At 46.0% G+C, this 18,610-nt stretch overlaps 2 protein-coding genes across 4 annotated transcripts in view; one reads left to right on the top strand and one right to left on the bottom strand.

Annotated features, from left to right (window-relative positions):
- ZBTB8OS (zinc finger and BTB domain containing 8 opposite strand) overlaps positions 1–15,512 on the bottom strand; it is a 32,710-nt gene extending 17,198 nt beyond the window's left edge. For 2 of the 3 annotated variants that reach the window (XM_007979564.3, XM_073007550.1), the window contains exon 1: positions 15,012–15,512. In XM_007979564.3, coding sequence (XP_007977755.1) covers positions 15,012–15,144 — 133 coding nt within the window. In that variant the 5' untranslated portion in view covers positions 15,145–15,512. Of the gene's footprint in view, positions 1–9,680; positions 9,753–15,011 lie in introns of those variants that run through there. The other variant, XM_073007551.1, reaches the window with a different exon arrangement.
- Positions 15,513–15,616: 104 nt separating this feature from the next.
- The window catches only part of RBBP4 (RB binding protein 4, chromatin remodeling factor), a 30,173-nt gene continuing 27,179 nt past the window's right edge, over positions 15,617–18,610 (top strand). The window contains exons 1-2 of the mRNA XM_073007549.1: positions 15,617–15,901; positions 16,491–16,638. Of these exons, the coding sequence (XP_072863650.1) occupies positions 15,886–15,901; positions 16,491–16,638 (164 nt within the window). The 5' untranslated portion in view covers positions 15,617–15,885. The remainder of the gene's footprint in view (positions 15,902–16,490; positions 16,639–18,610) is intronic.

Genomic DNA, 18,610 nt, shown 5'->3' with positions numbered 1-18,610 from the left:
TTGCGCCACCGCACTCCACCATGGGTGACAGAGCAAGACTCTGCCTCAAAAAAAAAAAAAAAAAAAAAAAAAAGATTCTAAACTGTGTGGTTCTATCTATATGAAAACTAAAATGGGCAAAATTAAGCTATGGTGATAGAAAACACAAGTGTTTTTCTCAAGAAAAGGGAGTGGAGGATTGACTGGAAAACAGCAAAAGGGAACTTTCCCTGGTGATGGACATGTTCTATAGATTGGATGGAGTGTCGGTTACAACGTGTGTGTGTGTGTGTGTATATACATATATATATATATATATACTTTTTATTATTTTTTTTTTTTTTTGAGACAGAGTCTCACTCTGTAGCCCAGGCTGGAGTGCAGTGGAGTGATCTTGGCTCACTGCAACCTCTGCCTCCCAGGTTCAAGTGATTCTCCCACCTCAACCTCCTGAGTATCTGGGATTACAGGAATCCACCACTATGCCTGGCTAATTTTTTGTATTTTTTAAGTATAAATGGGATTTTGCCATGTTGGCCAGGCAGGTAAAACTCCTAATCTCAAGGGAACCACCCACCTCAGCTTCCCAAACTGCAGGGATTACAGGCCTGAGCCACCTCACCCAGACTAAATTATATTTCAATTAAAAAAAAATCAATTTAAAAGACAGTGATACAATGCTATAGGGCAGTGGTTCTCAAATTCTGGAGTCTCCAGAATTCTATTTTTTTTTTTTTTTTGAGACAGATTCTCGCTGCAACTTCCACCTCCCAGGTTCAAGTGATTCTCCTGCCTTAGCCTCCCAAGTAGCTGGGACTACACGCGTGCACCACCACACCCAGCTAATTTTTGTATTTTCAGTAGAGATGGCGTTTCGCCATGTTGGCCAGGCTGGTCTCCATCTCTTGACCTTGTGATCCGCCCACCTTAGCCTCCCAAATGCTGGGATTACAGGCGTGAGCCACCACACCCAGCCCAGAATTCTTTATTCTCTTAAAAATTGTTGAAGACCCCAAAGAGCTTTTGTTAATATGTGTTATATCTGTCATTAACCACACTGTAAATCTGAAGTGAAAATATTTTAAAATACGTATTAATTCATTTAAAAATAACAATAGGCTGGGTGTGATGGCTCACGACTGTAATCTCAGCACTTTGGGAGGCTGAGGTGGGTGGTTCACCTGAAATTAGGAGTTAGAGAACAGCCTGGCCAACATGGTGAAACCCTATCTCTACTAAAAATACAAAAAATTAGCTGGGGATGGTGGCACAATGCTGTAATCCCTCCCAGCTACTTGGGAGGCTGAAGCATGAGAATCGCTTGAATCCAGGTGGCAAAGGTTGCAGTGAGTTGAGATCGCACTACTGCTCTCCAGCCCGGGTGACAGAGTGAGACTCCATCTAAATAACAATAATAATGATAATAATCCCATTTTATTGAACATAATTCGAGTATTTTTATTTTTTTGCTTTTATTTATTTATCTTAAAGATAGAGTTTCCTGGCCAGGCGCATTGGCTTATGCCTGTAATCCCAGTACTTTGGGAGGCTGAGGTGGATGGATCACTTGAGGTCAGGAATTCGAGACCATCCTGGCCAACATGGTGAAACTCCGTCTCTACTACAAATACAAAAATTAGCCCGGCATGGTAGCGTGTGCCTGTAGTCTCAGCTACTTGGAAGGCTGAGGCAGAAAAGTTGCTTGAACCTGGGAGGTAGAGGTTGCAGTAAGCCAAGATCATGCCACTGCACTCCAGTCTGGGCAACAGAGAAAGACTCCATCTTAAAAAAAAAAAAAAAAAAGATGGAGTTTCCCTATGTTGCCCAGGCTGGAGTGCACTGGCTAGTCATAGGCACAACCATAGTACAATATATCGTAGTACTCCTGGGCTCAAGTGCTTACCACCATCCTGGCCTTGCGTATTTTTATGAAAAGTAACTACCTGGTTAAAAAAATTTAGCTGGTCATGGTGGCTCATGCCTGTAACCCCAGCAACTGAAGAAGCTAAGGCAGGAGGACAGATGGAAGTCAGGCATTCAAGACTAGCCTGGACAACATAGTGTGACTCCATCTCTTTAAAAGTTTGTAAAAAACCGGGTGTTGTAGTGCATGCCTGTAGTCCCAGCTACTTGGAAGGCTGAGATGGGGAGGGCTGCCTGACCGGAGGAGCTTGGGCTGCAGTGAGCTAAGAGTGCAGTGAGCTGCACTCCAGTGTGGGCAACAGAGTAAGGTCCCATCTCTAAAAAAAAAAATAAAAGTTATTAATAAAAAAATTAGTGAAGACTGGCACTGTTTTGCATTTTTTCAAATATTTTAAATGTCTTGCAATATATTCATTCAGTGGGAGTGCATAAATAAAATCCAACCTCACAAATATGCAGAAGGAAAATAGAGGAGCATTGTAATATCTTCTTCAAATAATTGTGGATAGGCTGGTCCAAGTGCAGTGATGTTTACAATTAATTCATTATAACCAGTTATAGATTTCTTTGTTCCTTCTCCACTCCCACTGCTTTACTTAAGTAGCCTTTAAAAAAAATTATGGATAGTCTCTTTTTATATTATACCAAAACTCAAAACATGGTAGTTTTTTTTTTTTTCCGAGACGGAGTCTTGTTCTGTCGCCCAGGCTGGAGTGCAGTGGCGCAATCTTGGCTCACTGCAACCTCCACCTCCCTGGTTCAAGCAATTCCCCTGCCTCAGCCTCCCAAGTAGCTGGGATTACAGGCGCGTGCCACCACGCCTGGCTAATTTTTTTTTTGTATTTTTAGTAGAGACAGGGTTTCACCACATTGGCCAGACTGGTCTCAAACTCCTGACCTCAGGCAATCCGCCCCTCTTGGCCTCCCAAAGTGCTGGGATTACAGACATGAGCCACAGCGCCCAGCCAAAACATGGTAGTTTTTTCAACATTAGTTGAAATGTGGAATCCATAACCATAACAATGAACTTACCATACCGTGAAATTAAAATCCATTGATCTATTATGCACTTAGAATGAATCTTTTCGTTTTCTTTTTTGAGATAGAGTCTCACTATCATCCAGGTTGAAGTGCAGTGGTACAATCACAGCTCACTGCATCCTTGACCTCCCAGGCCCAAGTGATACTTCCGCCTCAAGTCTCCCAAGTAGCAAGGACTACAGACACGCACCACCACACCTGATTAATGTTTTGTAAGAGACAGGGTTCTGCCACGTTGCCCAGGCTGGTCTCGAACTTATGGGCTCAAGCCATCTGTCCCCCTTTGTTGCGGGAAGTCAGGGACCCTGAATAGAGGGACCGACTGAAGCCACGGCAGAAGAACATAAATTGTGAAGATTTCATGGACATTTATTAGTTCCCCAAATTAATACTTTTATAATTTCTTACACCTGTCTTTACTGTAATCTCTGAACATAAATTGTGAAGATTTCATGGACACTTATCACTTCCCCAATGTATACCCTTGTGATTTCCTATGCCTGTCTTTACTCTCTTAATCCTGTTATCTTTGTAAACTGAGGAGGATGAATGTCGCCTCAGGACCCTGTGATTGTATCAACTGGACAAATTGTAGAGCATGTGTGTTTCAACAATATGAAATCTGGACATCTTAAAAAAAGAACAGGGTAACAACGATGTTCAGGGAACAAGAGAGGTAACTTTGAACTGGGCGCCGGTGAGTCGGAAGGAACACAGCTATATTCCTCCTCTTTCATAAGCAAATAGGAGAAATATCGCTGAATTCTTTTTCTCAGCAAGGAACATCCCTGAGAAAGAGAATGCACCCTGAAGGTAGGCCTATAGACGGCCCCTTTTTAAGGCGTCCCGTCTTTTATGGTTGAGGCCGAAGGGATGAAATAAGCCCCGGTCTCCGATAGTGCTCCCAGGCTTATTAGGATGAGAAAATTCTCACCTAATAAATTGTGGTCAGACAGGTTATCTGCTCTCAAACCGTTTCCTGATAAGACGTTATCAATGACAATGCGTGCCCGAAACTTCATTAGCAATTTTACTTTCACCTCATCGGTGGTCCGGTGATGCTGTGATCTCGCCCTGATCTCTGTGACCCACACCCTATTCATGCACTCCCTACCCTTTTGAAAATCCTAATAAAAACTGGCTGGTTTTCCTGCTCGGGGAACATCACGGATCCTGCCGACACGTGATGGCTCCCCCAGACACCCAGCTTTAAGTTTCTCTGTCTTGCGCTCTTTCCCTTTATTTCTCAACCCAGCCGAGACACTTAGGAAATAGAAAAGAACCCACGTTAAACATCGGGAGCGGGTTCTCCCGATACCCCTTGGCCTCCCAAAGTGCTGGGATTTAGCTCACCACGCCTGAAAATTCTAATTGGACTTGAAACCTTGAATTTTATCATTACCAACAAATATTGTCAGCTATTTTCCTTGATGTGACAGATCACTGTTCACTTTCAAGAAAATATCTGCCGGCCGGGCGTGGTGGCCCACGCCTATAATCCCAGCACTTTGGGACGCCAAGGTGGGCGGATCACCTGAGGTCAGGAGTTCAAGACCAGCCTGGCCAACATGGTGAAACCCTGTCTCTACAAAAATCCAAAAAGAAAAAAAAAAAAAAAAAATTAGCTGGGCGTGGAGGTGGGACCTATAATCCCAGCTAATCAGGAGGCCAAAGCAGGAAAATCCCTTGAACCTAGAAGGCCAAGGTTGCAGTAAACCGAGATCCTGCCACTGCCCTCCAGCCTGGGCGATACAGCAAGCCAAATACTCAAGTCTGAATAACAATAGCATGTCTTTCATTCTTTCAAGGAAAGCATTCCACAAAAAATGGAGCTAGTTCAGCTCACAACTCAATTACACAAGTTGTTTTTGAGACAGATTTTGCTCTTGTTGCCCAGGCTGGAGTGCAATGGAGTGATCTCAGCTCACCAAAACCTCTGCCTCCTGGGTTCAAGCAATTCTCCTGCCTCAGCCTACTGAATAGCTGGGATTACAGGGATGCGCCTCCATGCCGGGCTAATTTTGTATTTTTAGTAGAGATGGGGTTTCTCCATATTGGTCAGGCTGGCCTCAAACTCCCAACCTCAGGTGACCCGCCCGCCTCGGCCTCCCAAAGTGTTGGGATTACAGGCGTTAGCCACTGAGCCCGGCCAGTTACAGAAGTTCTTTTCCACGAGTAATCAACACTTAGCATGCCACAAAAATACTGTATACATACTTCCAATTTTGTTACACAGAATATTATGAGGACTAAACTCTGATTTTTTTTATCTTGCCCAAATTTCTATCTAAGGGGTTTGGGGAGTCATGCCCTACAAATCATAAATTCTCATCAGAAGGGTTTTATTTAACCCTATATATGGTGACTTACTTTCTAACCTGACTCAGGCATAACATTACAAGATACAAGACAAGGAAGGAAGGAAGAAAATCAAAATATTTTACCCCAAAACATGTTTCTTTGCCATATTTTGAAATGGCCAGGGCTGGGCTTGATGGTTTACACCTGTAATCCCAGCACTTTGGGAGGCCAAGGCGGGCGGAACACCTGAGATCAGGAGTTCAAGACCAGCCTGGCCAACGTGGTGAAACTCCGTCTTTAATAAAAATGCAAAAATTAGCTGGGCATAGTGGCGGGCACCTGTAATCCCAGCTACTCGGGAGGCTGAGGTAGGAGAATTGCTTGAACCCAGGATACAGAGGTTGCAGTGAGCCGAGATGGTGTCACTGCACTCCAGCCTGGGCGACAGGGCGAGACTCTGTCTCAAAAAAAAAAAAAAAAAAAGAAAGAAAGAAAGAAATGGCCCGAAAGTTGTTCTTTGTGGGGGAGAATTTGCATCCTTAAAGAATCTCTATTAACATAGCTAGATCTTTTTCTTGCAGACCCTCCCAATCTTAAAGATATTAACTAACATCTGAATATCTGAATAGGAAACATTTGTCATCTATTGTCTCTAAGGGCAGCCACGATAAGACTTCAAAAGAACTTTGTTCTCCACAATCTTTTATCTTAACCAGAACATTACCTTTCTATCAATTCTAGGTCTTTTTTTTTTTTTTTTTTTTTTTTTTTTTTGAGACAGAGTCTTACTCTATCATCAGGCTGGAGAGCAATGGCACGATCTCGGCTTCACTGCAACTTCCACCTCCTGGGTTCAAGCGATTCCCCTGCCTCAGCCTCCTGAGTTGCTGGGATTACAGATGCATGCCACCATGCCTGGCTAATTTTTTTGTATTTTAGCAGAGACAGAGTTTCACCATGTTGGCCAGGATGGTCTCAATCTCCTGACCTCATGATCCGCCAGCCTCAGCCTCCCAAAGTGCTGGGATTATTACAGGCATGAGCCACAATCCCAGGTCTTTAGACAAATTCAACCCATTATCAACCCGAAAATGTTTAAATTCACTTATAGCATGGAGGCTCCCCCAACCGTCCACCCCCCTCACCCCTTGGCTTTGAGTTGTCCCACGTTTCTGGACCAAAGCAATGTATTTCTTAAACATATCTGATTAATGTCTCATGCCTCTCTGAAATGTGTAAAACCAAGCTGGGCCCTGACTACCTTGGGCACACTGAGCTCATGTTCTCAGGACCTCCAGAGGGCTGTGTCAGGGGCCATGGTCACTTATATTTGGCTCAGAATAAATCTCTTCAAATATTTTAGATTTCCACTATTTTGTCAACAATTAAAAAGGCACCTATTCAGAATATTAAAAGTTAAGATTTCATAACATCAATAGTTCTTACTGATTCATTAAAGATATTCTTTATTTCTTTATTTATTTTTGAGAGGGAGTCTTGCTCTGTCGCCCAGGCTGGAGTGCAGTGGCGCAATTTCGGCTCACTGCAACCTTTGCCTCCCGGGTTCACGCCATTCTCCTGCCTCAGCCTCCTGAGTAGCTGGGACTACAGGCACCCGCCACCGCGCCCGGCTAATTTTTTGTATTTTCAGTAGAGACGGGGTTTCACTGTGTTAGCCAGGATGGTCTCGATTTTCTGACCTCGTGATCTGCCCACCTCGGCCTCCCAAAGTGCTGGGATTACAGGCGTGAGCTACCACGCCTGGCCTAAACAATTTTTTTAAAAGAATATCTTTGGCCCGGCTTGGTGGCTTACACCCATAATCCCAGCACTATGGGAGGCCAAGGCGGGTGGATCACGAGATCTGGAGATCAAGATCATCCTGGCCAAAATGGTGAAAACCCGTCTCTACTAAAAATGCAAAAAATTAGCTGGGCGTGGTGCAGGTGCCTGTAATCCCAGCTACTCTGTAGGCTGAGGCAGGAGAATGGCCTGAAGCCAGGAGGCGGAGCTTGCAGTGAGCCAAGATGGCGCCATTGCACTCCAGGCTGGGCAACACTGTGAGAATCTGTTTCAACAACGACAAAAAAAAAATGTTTACAGATGTGAGCCACTGCACTTGGCCTTTAGTTTGTTGTTGTTGTTGTTTTTTTTAAGAGATGGGTTCTCACTGTCTACCAAGGTGGAGTACAGTGGCACAATCATGGCTCACTGCAGCCTTGACCTCCTGGGCTCAAGAAATCCCTCCTGCCTCAGCCTCTAGGTAGCTGGGACTGAGGGCATGCACCACCATGCCCGGCTTTTTTTTTTTTTTTTTTTTTTTTGAGACTGAGTCTCACTCTGTTGCCCAGGCTGGAGTGCAGTGGTGTGATCTCAGCTCACCAAAACCCCCGCCTCCCAGGTTCAAGCAATTCTCCTGCCTCAGCCTCCTGAGTAGCTGGGACTACAGGCACACAGGCCACCACACCTGACTCATTTTTGTATTTTCAGTAGAGACCGGATTTCACTATGCTGGCCAGGCTGGTCTCGAACTCCTGACCTCGTGATCCACCCGCCTCAGCCTCCCAAAGTGTTGGAATTACAGGCATGAGCCAACATGCCCGGCCCCGGCTAATTTTTTTTTAACTTTATTTTTTCTTTTTCTGTTAAAAAGATGGGGGTCTCGCTAGCTTGCACGCGTTGCTCAAACTCCAACTTCAAGTGATTCTTCCACCTTCGCCTCCCAAAGTGTTGGGATTATAGGTGTGAGCCACTGCTCCCAGCCTAAGAATGTTCTTTTCTTTTTCCTTTTTTTTTTTTATTTGGAGTCAGGGACTCTGTCGCCCAGGTCGGGAGTATAGTGGCATAACAACCCACTGCAACCTTGAACTTCTGAGCTCAAGCAATCCTTCTGGCTCAGCTTCCCCAGTAGGTGGGACTACAGGACTATACACACATGCCACCACACCCAGTGTTTTTTGTTTTTTTTTGTTTTTTTTTTTTTGTAAAGATGTGTTTCACTGTGTTCCCCAGACTAATCTGGAACTCCCAGGCTCAAGAAATCCTCTGGCTTAGGCCTCCCAAAGTGTTAGGATTATAGGCATGAGCCACCTCGCCCAGGTGTTTAATTTACTACCATGTACTTAAAAAATAAAAAAAAGAGGCAACTGGACATGGTGGCTCATGCCTGTAATCCCAGCATTGGGGAGGCTGAGGCAGGCAGACCACAAGGTCAAGAGATTGAGACCATCCTGGCCAACATGGTGAAACCTCATCTCTACCAAAAATATAAAAATTAGCTGGGCATGGTGGCACGTGCCTGTAGTCCCAGGTACACAGGAGGCTGAGGCAGAATTGCTTGCACCCAGAAGCAGGAGGTTGCAATGAGCCGAGAGGGCGCCACTGCACTCTAGCCTATCAACAGAGTGAGACTTAATGTCAAAAAAAAAAAAAAAAAAAGGTCATTTTCCCTGAAGAATGTCATTACAGCTAGGTGCAGTGGCTCACACCTGTAATCCCAGCACTTTGGGAGGCCAAGGCAGGAGGATTGCTTAAGGCCAGGATTTCAAGACCAGCCTAGGCAACATGGCAAGACCCCATCTCTACAAAAAATAACACAATTAGCTAGGTGTGGTGGCCAGGCACATAGATAGTAGTCCCAGCTACTCAGGAGGCTGAGGTGGGAGAACAGCTAGGAGTTCGAGTTTGCAGCAAGCCACGACAGCACCCCTATACTCCAGCCTGGGAGACAGAGGCTTTCTGGCATGCAGTTTGGTGCTGCTGTCTCTATTTGTGCTAAGGGGCCAAGAGATTTTGTTTTTGCTTTTTTTTTCACAGATAGGTTCCTGCTATGTAGCTCAGGATGGAGTGCAGTGGGGGCAATTATAGCTCCAAAAGATAGAGCCCAGCCTTGCTCTGTAGCCCAGGATAGAGTGCAGTGGTGCAATTATAGCTCCAAAAGACCGAGCCCAGTCTCAAACTCCTGGGTTCAAGTTATCCTCCCACCTCAGCCTCTGGAGTAGCTGGGACTACAGGCTGGGGCCAGTTTTACCAGCCATTGATTTTGTACCACCAGTACAAATATCAACACAGTGAAAACAGTAACATCTCAGTATTATTATGAAAATAATTTTGACATCACAGCCCCTCTGGAAGGGTACAGGGAAACCCAGGAATACAAAGATTACATTTTGAGAACTGTTATTATACTACTTATACAAGTATACTCAGTTTCTGAATATTAACTTATGACACGGGCACTCTTCTATAAGTACATCATACTTCAGTAAAAGATATATTTTGGCTGGGTGCAGTGGCTCATGTCTGTACTCCTAGCACTTTGGGAGGCCAAGTCGGGCAGATCACCTGAGGTCAGAAATTCGAGACCAGGCTGGCCAACATGCTGAAACTCCATCTCTACTAAAAATGAAAAAGTAGCTGGGTATGGTGGTACACACCTGTAATCCCGGCTATTCGAGAGGCTGAAGTGGGAGGATCATTTGAGTCCAGGAGGCAGAAATTGTAGTGAGTCAAAATCGCGCCACTGCACCACTCCAGCTTGGATGACAGAACGAGACTGTCTCAGGAAAAAAAAAAAAAAGATTTTTTTTCCTTGATATCTAATTCCAAGTGACTCAATTAAAGTTTTTTAGATTTTTTTTTTGTTTTTTATTTTTTGAGACGGAGTCTTGCTCTGTCACCCAGGCTGGAGTGCAGTGGTGCGATCTCGGCTCACTGCAAGTTCCACCTCCCGGGTTCACACCATTCTCCTGCCTCAGTCTCCCGAGTAGCTGGGACTACAGGCGCCCACCACCACACCTGGCTAATTTTTTGTATTTTTAGTAGAGACGGGGTTTCACCGTGTTAGCCAAGATGATCTTAATCTCCTGACCTCATGATCCACCTGCCTTGGCCTCCCAAAGTGCTGGGATTACAGGCGTGAGCCACTGAGCCCAGCCTTCATTTTACTTTCTGAGACAGAGTCTCACTCTGTTGCCCACGCTGGACTGCAATGGTGCCATCTCGGGTCAAAGCAAACTCCAATTCCTGGGTTAAAGCAATTCTCTTCTCAGCCTCCCTAGTAGCTGGGATTACAGGCATGAACCACCACAACCACACCTATCTAATTTTTATTTTATTTTATTTATTTATTTATTGAGACAGAGTCTCAGTCTGTCACCAGGCTGCAGTGCAATGGTGTGATCTTGGTTCACTGCAACCTCTGACTCCCGGATTCAAACTGGGATTACAGGTACATGCCACCAAGCCCAGTTAATTTTTTTTGTATTTTTAGTAGAGACAGGGTTTCACCATGTTGGCCAGGATGGTCTCGATCTCCTGACCTCCCAAAGTGCTGGGATTACAGGCATGAGCCACGGTGCCTGGCCTAATTTTTAAATTTTTAGTAGAAATGGCATTTCGCCATGTTGGCCAGGCTCGTCTCCAACTCTTGGCATCAAGAGATCCACCCACCTTGGCCTCCCAAAGTGCTAGGATTACAGGTGTGAGCCACCAGGCCTGGCCACAGGTTATTCAATAAAAGTTTTCTTTTCAAATGTATAGGAAAAAAATAGGAAAATTATTTTAAAATCTCAGTGGACAAGGCCTTCCCTGAGTATGACATCTTATCTTAGAAGCCATAAAAGAAAGGGTTGACTGGGCGTGGTGGCTCATGCCTGTAATCCCAGCACTTTGGGAGGCTCAGGTGGGCGGATCACTTGAGGTCAGGATTTCAAGACCATCCTGGCCAACATGGTGAAACCCTGTCTCTACTAAAAAAACACAAAAATTAGCCAGGCGTGGTGGTGGGCGCCCATAATCCCAGTCATACAGAAGGTTGAGGCAAGAGAATCACTTGAGGCCAGGCACAGTGGCTCACACCTGTAATCCCAGCACTTTGGGAGGCCGAGGCGGGTGGATCACAAGGTCAAGAGTTCAAGACCATCCTGGCTAACACAGTGAAACCCTGTCTCTACTAAAAATACCAAAAAATTAACCGGTCATGGTGGCGGGCGCCTGTAGTCCCAGCAACTCAAGAGGCTGAGGCAAGAAAATGGCATGAACCTGGGAGGCGGAGCTTGCAGTAAGCAGAGATCGCTCCACTGCACTCCAGCCTGGGCGACAGAGTAAGACTCTGTCTCAAAAAAAAAAAAAAAAAAGAGAATCACTTGAACCCAGGAGGCGGAGGTTGCTGTAAACTGAGATGGTGCCACTGCACTCCAGCCTGGGAGACAGAGCAAGACACTGTCTCAAAAAAAGAAAAGAAAAGAAAAAAAGAAAGGGTTGGCCAGACACAGTGGCTCACACCTGTAATCCCAGCACTTTGGGAAGCCGAGGGGGGTGGATCACCTGAGGTCAGAAGTTCAAAACCAGCCTGGTCAACATGGTGAAACCTCCTCTCTACTAAATATACAAAAATTAGGCGGGCTTGGTGGCGGATGCCTGTAATCCCAGGTACTTGGGATCTAAGGCAGGAGAATTGCTTGAACCCAGGAGGCAAAGGTTGCAGTGAGCTGAGATCGCACCATTGCACTCCAGCTTGGGCAACAAGAGCGAAACTTCACCTCAAAAAAGAAAAAAGAAAAAAAAATTAGCCCGGTGTGGTGATGCATGTCTGTAATCCCAACTACTCAGGAGGCTCAGGCAGGAGAATTACTTGAACCTGGGAGGTGGAGGTTGCAGTGACTGGAGATCGTGCCACTGCACTCCAGCCTGGATGACAAAGCGAGACTCCGTCTCAAAAAAAAAAAAAAAAAGAAAGAAAGGCTTAATGCAGGGGGTCCCCAACCCCCAGGCTGGTACCAGTTGGTGGCCTGTTAGGATCCAGGCAGCACAGCAGGACATGAGCTCACAAAGTTTCTTCTATATTTACAGCCACTCCCCATTGCCTACATTACTGCCTGAGCTCCACCTTCTTTCGGATCAGGCACAGCATTAGATTCTCATAGGAGCTTGAACACTATTGTGAACTGCACATTGGAGGGATCTAGGTTGTGTGCTCCCTATGAGAATCTAAAGCCTGATGATCTGTCACCCCTATATGGGATCACCTAGTTGCAAGAAAACAAGCTCAGGGCTCCCACTGATTCTGTATTACAGTGAGCTGTATAATTATTTCATTATATATTACAATGTAATAAAACTGAAATAAAATGCACAATAATGTAATGCACCTGAATCATCCTGAAACCATACTCCCCTACAACACCCATTGGTGGAAAAACTGACTTCCGTGAAACCAGTCCCTGGTGCCAAAAAAGTTGGGGACTACAGGTTAATGAGCTGTACTGCATAACAATACTATCTGCCTAGTAAGAAAAACTAGTAACCCAAGAGAAAAAAAAATAACCCAAGAGAAAAAAGGGCTAAGAATATTAACATACACACCCCAGTATGGGAAATACAAATAGCTTCCAAAACACTATAATATGTTCAACTTCACTTACAATAAGAAAAATACAGTAAGTATACTTTACAAATTGGAAAAGGCCAAAAAGTATGGTAACAGTAAAAGTGGGAGGAAAGAGGCACATTCACACAATACTAGTGAAAGTATAAATTGGTACAACTTCTATAGAGAGCAATTTGGCAATAACTGTCTAAGTTAAAATATCCTTTTAAAAAATGTATGAGTCTTAGCAACGGAAACAAAAAAAACGCACATATCCTTTGGCAAAGCAATTTAACTTGGAGAACTTGATTCTACAGATTCACTTGCACATGTACAAAACAATGGATGTACAAGTGTATACACTGCTGCACTGTTTCTAATACCACAAGAGTAAAAATAGCCTAAACATCCATCAACTGAAAACTGGTTAAAGTAAATGCTAGAACATCTAGGTATGTACATGTAAGAAAAAGGTAACAATGACTGCCCTACAGAGGGGAACTAGGTGGTTGGGGATGGGGGCTGCCAGAGTTACTTTTCACTGCGTTAGGTTACACTTTCTGAATTTCGAATCAATATATATGACTTATTAAAAATAATTGTTTTTTTTGAGACAGAGTCAGGCTCTGTGGCCCAGATCTGTCGCCCAGGCTGGAGTTCAATGGCGCAACCTCAGCTCATAGCAACCTCCGCCTCCTGGGTTCAAGCAATTCTCCTGCCTCAGCCTCCCAAGTAGCTGGGATTACAGGCGCCCACCAACATGCCCATCTAATTTTTGCATTTTTAGTACAGATGCGGTTTCACCATGTTGGCCAGGCCAGGCTGGTCTCAAACTCCTGACCTCAGGTGATCTACCCGCCTCAACCTCCCAAAGTGCTGGGATTACAGGCGTGAGCCACAGCATCCAATCTTTTTTTTGGGGGGGGGGGGGGGCGGGGGACAGTATGGCTCTGTTGCCCAGGCCGGAGTGCAGTGCTGTGATCTCAGCTCATTCCAACCTCCACCTCCTGGCCTCAGCCTCCCGAGTAGTTGGGATTACAGGCGCCCACCATCATGCCCAGCTAATTTTTGCATTTTTAGTAGAGACGGCGTTTCACCACGTTGGCCAGACTGGTCTGGAACTCTGACCTCAGGGGATCCACTCATGTCGGTTTCCCAAAGTGCTGGGATTATAGGTGTGAGCCACTGCGCCCGGCCTATATTTTAAAATTGTTTTTAAGTGAGAGAAGGGGATATGCTAGGAGGTATGCCAGGTCCAGAAAGCACAGAGCCTAGAATACTATGGTAAATAAGCAGATTTTACAGAGAGGACAATGAGAAATTAATGAAAGATTTTAAGCAGATAAATAAAAGTCAGATTTGTGCTCCCCAAACCACAGCTACCTTTAGGGATGACAGCTTAACGTTTAATATAGAATTTAAGAGACAAAGATAGGTTATGTGATTTGCCTAAGGTCACTAAGCGAATAAATGGCAAAACCAGCTGGGCGCTGCAGCGCGGGCTATGATCGCTCCATTGCACTCCAGCCTGGACGACAGAGCAAGACCCCATCTCTAAAAACATATATATGTGTGTGTGTGTGTGTGTGTGTGTGTGTTTGTGTGTGTGTGTGTATATATATATATATATATATATTTTTTTTTTTTTTTTGAGACAGTTTCGCTCGTTGCCCAGGCTGTAGTGCAATGGAACGATCTCGGCTCACCGCAACCTCCGCCTCCCAGGTTCAAGCGATTCTCCTGCCTCAGTCTCCCGAGTAGCTGGGATTACAGGCATGCGCCACCATGCCCAGCTAATTTTTTATTTTTAGTAAAGACGGGTTTTTTCCATGTTCGTCAGGCTGATCTTGAACTTCCAAACTCAGGTGATCCGCCCGCCTCGGCCTCCCAAAGTGCTGGGATTACAGGCGTGAGCCACCGCGCCCGACGTAAAATAATCATTTTTAAAAATCGCAATCATAAATGGCAAAACCAGGTCTTTTTGCTAATATGATCGAGGTGAAACATCAAGTTAGAAATCCCCTAATTAGCTTTCCGAGTCCTCTAACCTGGCACACTCTATCTCACCGTTGGGAAATATATGGGAGTAACAACCCTGCAAACGCCTGAAAATATGGTTATCTTTAGAATTTACAAAGATAAATGTGATTAGGCACATGTGGAAGAAGTTCAAGAGACTGTAAATGAGAGAGGCCAGGTTTCGCGACTATTAAACTAAGTGGCTTTTTCCTTCAGCATCCCCAGGACAAGTACAAATGAGACTATAACACCCGGCACAAATGGGATCACGCTTGAAGTACCTATGGGGTAAAGGAGAAAGAGTAGCAGGAAGCTGAGGGTAAGGAGAGAGGATGCCTGTGTGCTCACATCTAAACAGAGAAGTAAGCCACCTACTCACACTCGTACTTCCTATTGACTGGCGGATACTTGGCCTTGATCGCCTTCTGTTCCTCAGTCAAATTGTAATCTCTAACATCTTCCTCTTCCTGCGCCATCACTGCAGGATTTGACACTCTACTTCCGCCCTTCATCCGCCGGACTTCGGCCCGCAGTTACTACTTCCGCTCTAGACCCCGCCCCTGAGCACACACCCCTAATGGACCACACTCCGTTCTCGGAGTTGGCCGCTAACCTGCTTTAGTCCCGACCCTGTCGCTTGGATCACATGTTTAAAAGGCCAAAACCCCATCTTGTGCGCTCCCTTCATTACTAGTTCCTTCTAAATACTAAGGGAAAACGTTGAAGGGCACCTTGAATGAAACCCCTCTGGCTCTGAGTGGCGAGGTTCTTTTCCCCGCTTCACCCCCAAAATTGATAATTAGACCCGAAGTCATTCAATATTTTTCATCTCAGTACTCTGAAAGGGTTGTAAGCTTAACAGCCTTCAAGAAAATGGCTGCCCTCGGGCCGCGGGAGTGTGTGGACTAAACCTCTCTCACGTGACCCTGGCCGGGCGCAGTCCCGTCAACGCTGTCGCGCGCAGTCGCTAGAAGTCGGCGGCGGGAGGTGTTGGGGGAGGGGCGGAGCGCGCGCCTCGTTCCCCGCGGAAAGCTACTCCGCGCGTCTGGATAGGTCGCAAGCGCGGCTTCCCCGCCCTTCCCGCCGTTAGGAGCGCTCCGATTGGCTGATGTTGGCGCGAAGGTGCGCGAGTCGGCCCTCGCGCTGGGGGCGCAGGAAACAATAGAGGCCGCGCGCGCAGAGCGAGCGCCTGCTGCCTCCCCGCCCCTCCCGCAACGCTCGACCCCAGGGTTCCCCCGGCTCGTCTGCCCGCCATGGCCGACAAGGAAGGTGAGGGTTCCGGGGCCGCCCCAGGAGGGCAGCGGGTGCCGGGGCTGAGCCGCGGCCTCGACACGGCCTAACAGTGAGGGGAGGCCCGAGTTTGCCGAGTGCAGTTCCCGGTACCGAAGGCGTGAAGAGGGAACTCCCCGCGGGGCGGGCTAACGGCTCGCCGGTTCCCTGGGACCGACGTCCGTCGCCGCTGGCGAAGCTGGCGGTGGGGCTCCCGGCGGTTGTTTGTTCCTCCTTCTGCCCTCGATATCGGTCTCTCGGCCTCTGTCCCGAGCCTCGGGACACCGCTTCCTACCCACAAGGCGCGGAGCTCGGGCCTTCTAGTCGGGCTTGTGAGTTTCAGCGTGCGCGAGCGTGCTCCGAAGGCCTGGCCCGGTGGCGTGGAACGGGTAACGGAGTGTTTGGCGGGGACGGCCCGAGGAGTTCTGGCGCCGCGAAGGTGGAGAGGAGTGTGCGTACCTCTGCCGTGGGGATTTAGACAAATCACCTCCATTTCAGAGTGAGGATGTAGGAGTCATGCTGGTCGCTTTGCAGAGGATTACCCAGTTTCCGTTTGTTTGCTAACTTAATTTGTTTTAAAAATTTTTAGCAGCGTTCGACGACGCAGTGGAAGAACGAGTGATCAACGAGGAATACAAAATATGGAAAAAGAACACCCCTTTTCTTTATGATTTGGTGATGACCCATGCTCTGGAGTGGCCCAGCCTAACTGCCCAGTGGCTTCCAGATGTAACAAGGTGACATGACTCTCCTGAACGTTGTTTTGATGTGTCTTCAGTGTAGATTTCTCATACTGATTTTCTGTTTTCCGCTCTTCAGTCACCCGGAGAAGGCATGGGATCAAAACCTCTTGGTGACATTTTTTCTAGGCCACAAAGGCAAAATAACAAAATGATTTTGTAATTTACCAGACGAGAGAAAACATTGGCGTTTTCTTTCTCTGATACTGAATTGAATGGCTGTAGCTGATGATAATACCTGTAATAATAATAGCTGTACCAAATAATAGTACAAAACTTGTCAACTTTCAAAAACTATTATGGCCAGGAGCAGTGGCTCACCCTTGCAATCCGAGCACCTTGGGAGGCCCAGGCAGGAGGCTTACTTGAGGCCAGGAGTTGGAGACCAGCCCTGGGAGCATAGACCCCCGTCTCTACCGCCCCCCACCCCATAAAAGAAAAAAGTATTACCATGAGTCCAGTCCTTACAACAAAACTTTTTTTTTTTTTTTTTCTTTTTGAGACGGAGTCTCACTCTGTTGCCCAGGCTGGAGTGCAGTGGCGCGAGCTCGGCTCACTGCAACCTTTGCCTCGCAGATTCCAGCGATTTTCCTGCCTCAGCCCTCCCAAATAGCTGGGATTACAGGCACCTGCCACCACGCCTGGCTAATTTGTTTTGTATTTTAAGTAGAGACGCAGTTTCACCATGTTTTATTTATTTATTTATTTATTTTTTGAGACGGAGTCTCGCTCTGTCGCCCAGGCTGGAGTGCAGTGGCGCAATCTCGGCTCACTGCAAGCTCCGCCTCCCGGGTTCACGCCATTCTCCTACCTCAGCCTCCCCAGTAGCTGGGACTACAGGCGCCCGCCACTGCGCCCAGCTAATTTTTTTCTATTTTTTAGTAGAGACGGGGTTTCACCATGGTCTCGATCTCCTGACCTTGTGATCCGCCTGCCTCGGCCTCCCAAAGTGCTGGGATTACAGGCGTGAGCCACCGCGCCCGGCCACAGTTTCACCATGTTGGACAGGCTGGTCTCCAACCCCCTGACCTGTGGTGATCCGCCCGCCTCTGCTTCCCAAAGGGCTGAGATTACAGGTGTGTGCCACTGAATCTGGTCTCAACAAAACTTAGTTTGAATTCTCATAGTATGTCATGGTACCTGCCTTCAGGGAGCACATTGTCTAGTTGAAGTGGCAGATACAAACTAATAATTATAATTATATATGATGACAGCAGTTGTAGAGAGATAATTAGGGGACCTAGAAAACACCTGAAAGTGGAATGGTTTTCTTATAACGGGTTTGGGCATAGTGAGCGCTATAAAGATTAATCCCATGTTTCTTACAGGTAGCTTATCTCTAATAGAGGGGATAAAATATTTAGTTTGCATTTATTGGGCTGTATTAGGTGCCACATTTCAGGGGATCCAAATTAGTTATAATTAGCATAAAAGTGGCACAGAAAATTATCAGAGGAAGGAAAATTTGCCTCAATTGGAGTATCAGGAAAGGCTTCTAGGAAGAAATGACAATGCAGAAAACAAAGAGAAAGAAATTTAGATGATACTAACATAAAGTTTTAACAAGACCATTGCGCCATTTGAAATAATGGATTTTCTGTTACAAAACTACCTGAGTTTTCCGAATAACATTCAAAAGCGATTGTGTGCTAAGTAACTAAATTCCTTCAAAACTCATATCTTTAAAAGTCAAGATAATTGCAAAATGTTATTAGACTATGATGCAGCTCAACAAATAATAGAAATTTGGCAGAAATTATACTAGTAATCTAAGAATGAGGCTGCTACCTTTACAGTGGCATAAGGAAAACTAGGGAAATCTGCCCTAGGGGTGTTACACAAAACCATAGTAAAAGACTAGAAATTTGGAGTTAGAAGCTTTTGTTTTTTTTTTTTTTTACAGTTAAATGTTTTTACCACTGCCCAACAATGCAAGAAACAGTTTTACTACAGTTTTGCTCCAACAACA

This window comes from Chlorocebus sabaeus, chromosome 20 (assembly GCF_047675955.1).
Source record: "Chlorocebus sabaeus isolate Y175 chromosome 20, mChlSab1.0.hap1, whole genome shotgun sequence".
NCBI lineage: Eukaryota > Metazoa > Chordata > Mammalia > Primates > Cercopithecidae > Chlorocebus > Chlorocebus sabaeus.
The sequence above is the reverse complement of the archived record's forward strand: the minus strand, read 5'-3'. Positions and strand labels throughout refer to the sequence as shown.